A 5,420-nucleotide genomic window follows, 5' to 3' on the forward strand; every position below is an offset into this window, starting at 1 on the left:
AAAGGGCACCTAAAGGCCAAATATATCCATATATCCATTCAAAGGGCACCCAAAGGCCAAATATATCCATTCAAAGGGATCCCCGCCAACCAAACATATCCACCCAAAGGGATCCCCGTCGGGTCAATCCAAAGGGATCCCCGTTGGGTCAATCATCATATCCATCCAAAGGGATCCCATTGGGTCACATATCCACCCAAAGGGATCCCGTTGGGTGACCAAACATGTCCACCCAAAGGGATCCCCGCCGAGTCAACCCAAAGGGATCCCCATTGAGTCAACCAACATATCCACCCAAAGGGATCCTGTTGGGTACATATCCACCCAAAGGGATCCCGTTGGGTCAACCACGAAGCCTAACCCCAAGAGTGTCGAGAGAATTGAACCCATGATCTCTCAATAGAAAAAGTGCTTTAACAACATACACTCAACCAATTGAGCTGAACCTCGGGGCTATGTGTGTTTAGAAATATATGTAAGAATAATACATAGATAAACCATAGGGATAAATAAATTACGTAGTAAGTTAACCTCATAAATATGATAAGGTCTCAACAAAAATTTCAAAAGCTAAATGTTACCATGATCCGAGGTTTTATGGCTACTAGAAAGAACTTTGTTACAAGATTAGGCGACTCCTTAACTTTAATAGTAGTTAATTAGCTAACTCTAGCATAGAGAGAAGTTTTCGTATATACAAAAGAGCCCTATACCCTTACAAATACATAATACATCCTAACTTTGGAGCACATAATTGCTTAGAGAAAATAAGTATGTAGGATTCGCTAGACTTTTACCCCTCCTATCTAGTCAAATGACATAGATACTTTTCAAATCACACCTATCTAATGGATTTTATTATGTAGGTATCCACCTTTGTAATAACCATTCACACTCTCCATGTATATATGATGCTTTGAAGTGTCTGAATGCTCCTCCAATGTGGTTTTCTTGATACAACCATGTACGTATCAACTCCATTTTCCTTTGCTCGAACATGCACTAAATGATCTATAGTTTCACAAATATATATCTTTCAATAGCAGCATGTAATCAAATGATCATTTCTATTTCCAACAATCTATTGTAAAGTAGAGTGAAGCACGTTCCTTAATGTATTAGGGGAAGAGAAGGTTATTGTTTAATTTATTTTGTTTATGTTTTTGGCTCTTTAATAGGTTGTTCCATGGATATAAGGAAATATGACAATTTTATTCATATCAATGCCTTGTTGCTTGTGGTAAACATTCTTTTGAGCTTTTTGCAAAGCCTTTTTCACTTTCCTTTCCTCAAAGCAATTCCTTTTAGATAATATTGAAATATTTTCCAACTTTGGAACTTATGCTTAGTATGTTTGATTCTAATGGCTATGGTCTTAGTTTGTGTCATAGATGATGTTGAAAATCAACATTCCAACTATTTATGAATGTGAATTTCCTTTTAGTATACCTAATTATCCAAGGAACCATTAACATTTTTTTATGATTAAAATGTCCAAAACATAAAGACATTTATTGTGTATATTTTTCAAAGTGAATTTAATGTGCTTGAATTAATTATTTGGGTGATTACGAATTAATCCAAAATTACCTTAGGGTTAAAGCATGGAGCTGGGTTGCACTTTTTGGTGAAATAATGGCACGTTTTGCTGAAATACGGATGCTTGATAGAGCAATTTTAAGGGTTAAATCGAGCAATTTTTAAGCATTCGATCGAGTTATTGAGGTGCTTAAATATGGATGCTCGATAGAGCAATTTTAAGAGTTTAATCGAGAAATTTTTAAGAATTCAATCGAGTTATTGAGGAACTTAAATACGGATGCTCGATAGAACAATTTTAAGGGTTCAATCGAGCAATTTTTAAGCATTCGATCGAGTTATTGAGGCGCTTAAAAATATCTCGATTGAGCATTTAAGCAAAGTACCGATCAAGTCATTTTTTAACCCAAGTTAATAGCTCGATCGAGCCATTGGCTTGATTGAAAAATAATATAACTCAATCAGCGTTATTTCTACTTCAAATACCTCGGTCGCTACCTGTGCAAGTTGTTTTGCTCAGACCGTGAAAGGAAAAAGGATTCAATCAAATATTTCTAAGCTCCTTCGTGATGGAGGAACTTAATCCACCTACCCATCAATCTCGTGAACAACTCAGAGGCTCAAGCCGAGGTAGGTTTCCTGTCATTTTTGTCTCTTTTATTTAATATTTTTTTTTGCAAAATAAAATAAATTAATTTGGAAAAAAACCTAACATATAAAAACTACAAAAAAACCCTGAAAGTCACCATGAAAACCACAAAAAACCACCAAGAAAACCCTTGAAAACCACAAAAAAACTTAAAAAACCACCAAGAAAACCTTTGAAGACCAAAAACAACTTAGAAAACCACCAAGAAAACCCTTGAAAAACACCAAAAAAACTATAATTTAAATTTTAATTATTTTTTTAAAATTTCATTGTATACGTTATCTGCAATATTAACATGTTTATTATAATATTTTCTATGGTAAATTTTATTTTTAATTATTTTAAGTTTTTAAGTTTTTTTTTTAAGATTTTAGTGAAATAAATTAAAAAATATATATTTGTTGTTATTAAAAATGCATTTCAAATTTCTAAAAAAATTGATAATATACCCAATTTTTTTTTTCAAAATATAAAACAATAAAACCGTTGAACTCCAATAAATAAATAAATTAAGAACTTTAATTTAACATAATGGTTATGGTACTCAGAGTAAATCTCTATTAAATCAAATAAGAAATTTTATTTCATTTTATTTATTTTAAATTTAAATAAATATTTTTTTAATAATAAATATATTAATTTATTTTATAAAATCAATTTTACTTAAAATAAAATATTTTAACTAAATTAAAAGTGAAAATAATATATATAGATATTAAAATTTGTTTTATAAAATTAGTTATATATAAATATTTTTTTTAACTAAATCAAAATTCTTTTTTTTTACTTGATTAAATTTTATTAACTATATATATAATAAAACATAAAGTTTTTCCGGAGAAAAAAACGAACTTTTTATTATTATAAAAAGTTACATATACATTCTACAGCTTCCATTGCTGTTATAGCCGTGTGAGCCTGCATAATATAGTTCAAAAACTGAGCTTTCCTCTTTGTGAGAGGAAATAACAGCTCCCAAAAATTCCTGCCAATATTTTCTGATATCTGGAGTCTATCCTCCTTTGTCATGGACAAAACCCCTTAGACAAAAAAGATACATACATATCATAAACAAAAAGCATGATACCATATTCCTATATCCGCTGTTTTTAACAAAAACAAAAATTTGATTTTGCAGATCAGCCGTGTGTCATGTTATGAGTTTTGAGCATATGGAGGCTGGTCCGAAATCTGGTCCTGCCCGTTGATTTCTTCCACTATTCTCCAGCTGCCCAGAACTTGTTGAATACCGTCTTTAGAAAGCTTGTCTGCCATATCATTTCGTTCCCTGTAAATATGATGAATGGAAAAAGAATTAAAAGATAATTTCAGCTGCTGAATTTCTTCTAAGAGAGGCTGCAAAACATAATTTTGACATCTGCTATGACCATTTATCCAATTGATAACATTTAATGAGTCCCCAAAGATCTGAACTGTGAGGGTATTTCGGTGTATCAGCCAGCATAAAAGAAACTTGAGGGCGGATAGTTCTGCATAGTTGTTCGATCCATTTCCCAAACCTATGGAAGCTTTTAGAGAGTGACTGTTGTTTAAGTGGATAATAATGCCTGCTCCAGCTTTATTGTTCTGGGAGGCTCCGTCAAAATAAGCCCAAGGCACTCCCTCCTTAATTTGCTCCTCTTCCACTTTCCGGGGTTCCTTCTCTTCCTCTGAATCCGGAATGTTTGAATATATAGATAAGCAATGAACAGCAATTAATTCGGCCTCTGATTGTTGCTCCTTAAAGATATTTCTATTCCTGGCAATCCAAATGCCCCAACAGATGATAGGAGGCAAGTTTCTTAATTTCCTTACTGAGATTTGGTTCCACCATTTGTGCCAAGCTTCAGCAAAGAGAGTTCCATCCCAGGAAATAGACAATTGAATATGCTTGGCCACCTCCGACCAAACTTTTTTGGCTATGGGACAGCCAATGAACAGATGATCCATAGTTTCTGAGTCATTTTTGCATAATGAGCACCTTCCCAGCCCTTGTTTGAATCTGGCTTGGAGAGTGTCCCATGTTGGGACTATCCTTTTTAGAATACACCAGAAAAACAATTTTGCTTTGGCTGGGCACTTAAGCTTCCATATCGATTTCGCCCACCAATCCGGGTCTTCCCAGCCTTTTTTGGACATGAGAAACTTATATCCAAATTTTGGCGAATAACTTCCCGAGTCAGCATGAGCCCATATCAGCTGATCGGGTCTATCTTTGAGTCTTACATTTGATCTGGAGAGTTCTTACTTGAAAATCTCCCACGCATTCCACCAGCGAGGGTGAATATCCAATTCTTCTCCTGTCTTCCATGCTTGACCCCATATGGACGAGTATCCTACTTTCTCCACCTGGTTTAAGAATAAGAAACCTTTGGAGGCAAGGTGTCTTATCAGACCAGGAGATAGGGCATAATTCTCGTTGCAGCCCACCCAGGGGTCTCTTCCAATTCGAACATTTTCACCGTTTCCAATCTGCCAGGACAACCCTTGTTCAATAATTTTAAAAGCATCAATGGTCGCTTTCCATATAATTGACACATTCCCACCTTTCTTTTCAAGATTTCTGATCCAGTCTTCAAGGGGGGATGGATCAATATATTTTCGCTTTACTATTTTTGTCCAAAGATTTTCTAGCATAATGATTCTCCACCCTGATTTTGCTGCCAAGGAGGCTGTAAACACATTAATATCTTTAATTCCCCATCCTCCCCATTCTTTAGGTCTTGCCACCTTATCCCATGCAATCCAAGGTAACACAGAATCCTCCTTTGATCCAGCCCATAAGAATCTGCTGCAAATTCTTCTTATTTTTTCCAGGACTCCTTTTGGTACCCATGTCAGCGCTGCCCAATATACAGGTATTGCCAGAAGGACTGATTTTATTAAGGTTAGTCTTCCTGCTCTGGAAAGCCATCTATAACTCCAATGTGAGATTCTGGCTTCGATTTTTGCTACCAACCAGGACCAGTCCTGCTTTCTATAGTTGTCTGGCTTCAACCAAAACCCCAAGTATTTGAAAGGGTCCCCAAGCTTTGATGTCTCTAGAGGAAGAACAGCCGTTAGCTGGATTATCTCCTGCCTATTTAGTCCTTCAATTATGAGCTGAGATTTCCTGAAGTTTACTTGCATTCCTGATGCTTTCATAAATAGCTCAAGGATCTCCTTTATCTTTTTGAACTCATTCCAACTTCCATTACTAAAGAGGAGAACATCGTCTACAAACAGGAGATGA

General features: G+C 35.1%; 1 protein-coding gene across 1 annotated transcript; it reads right to left on the minus strand.

Annotated features, from left to right (window-relative positions):
• Positions 1-3,343: 3,343 nt before the first annotated feature.
• Positions 3,344-4,138, minus strand: LOC149193850 (uncharacterized). Its single transcript, XM_089407454.1, has one exon. It carries the CDS (start codon positions 4,136-4,138, stop codon positions 3,344-3,346), a length of 795 nt encoding a protein of 264 aa, XP_089263580.1.
• Between the last annotated feature and the right edge of the window lie 1,282 nt (positions 4,139-5,420).

Source organism: Pinus tabuliformis, chromosome 2_2 (assembly GCF_031772625.1).
Source record: "Pinus tabuliformis cultivar Carrire ecotype Pingquan chromosome 2_2, CPIR1, whole genome shotgun sequence".
Taxonomy (NCBI): Eukaryota; Viridiplantae; Streptophyta; class Pinopsida; order Pinales; family Pinaceae; genus Pinus; species Pinus tabuliformis.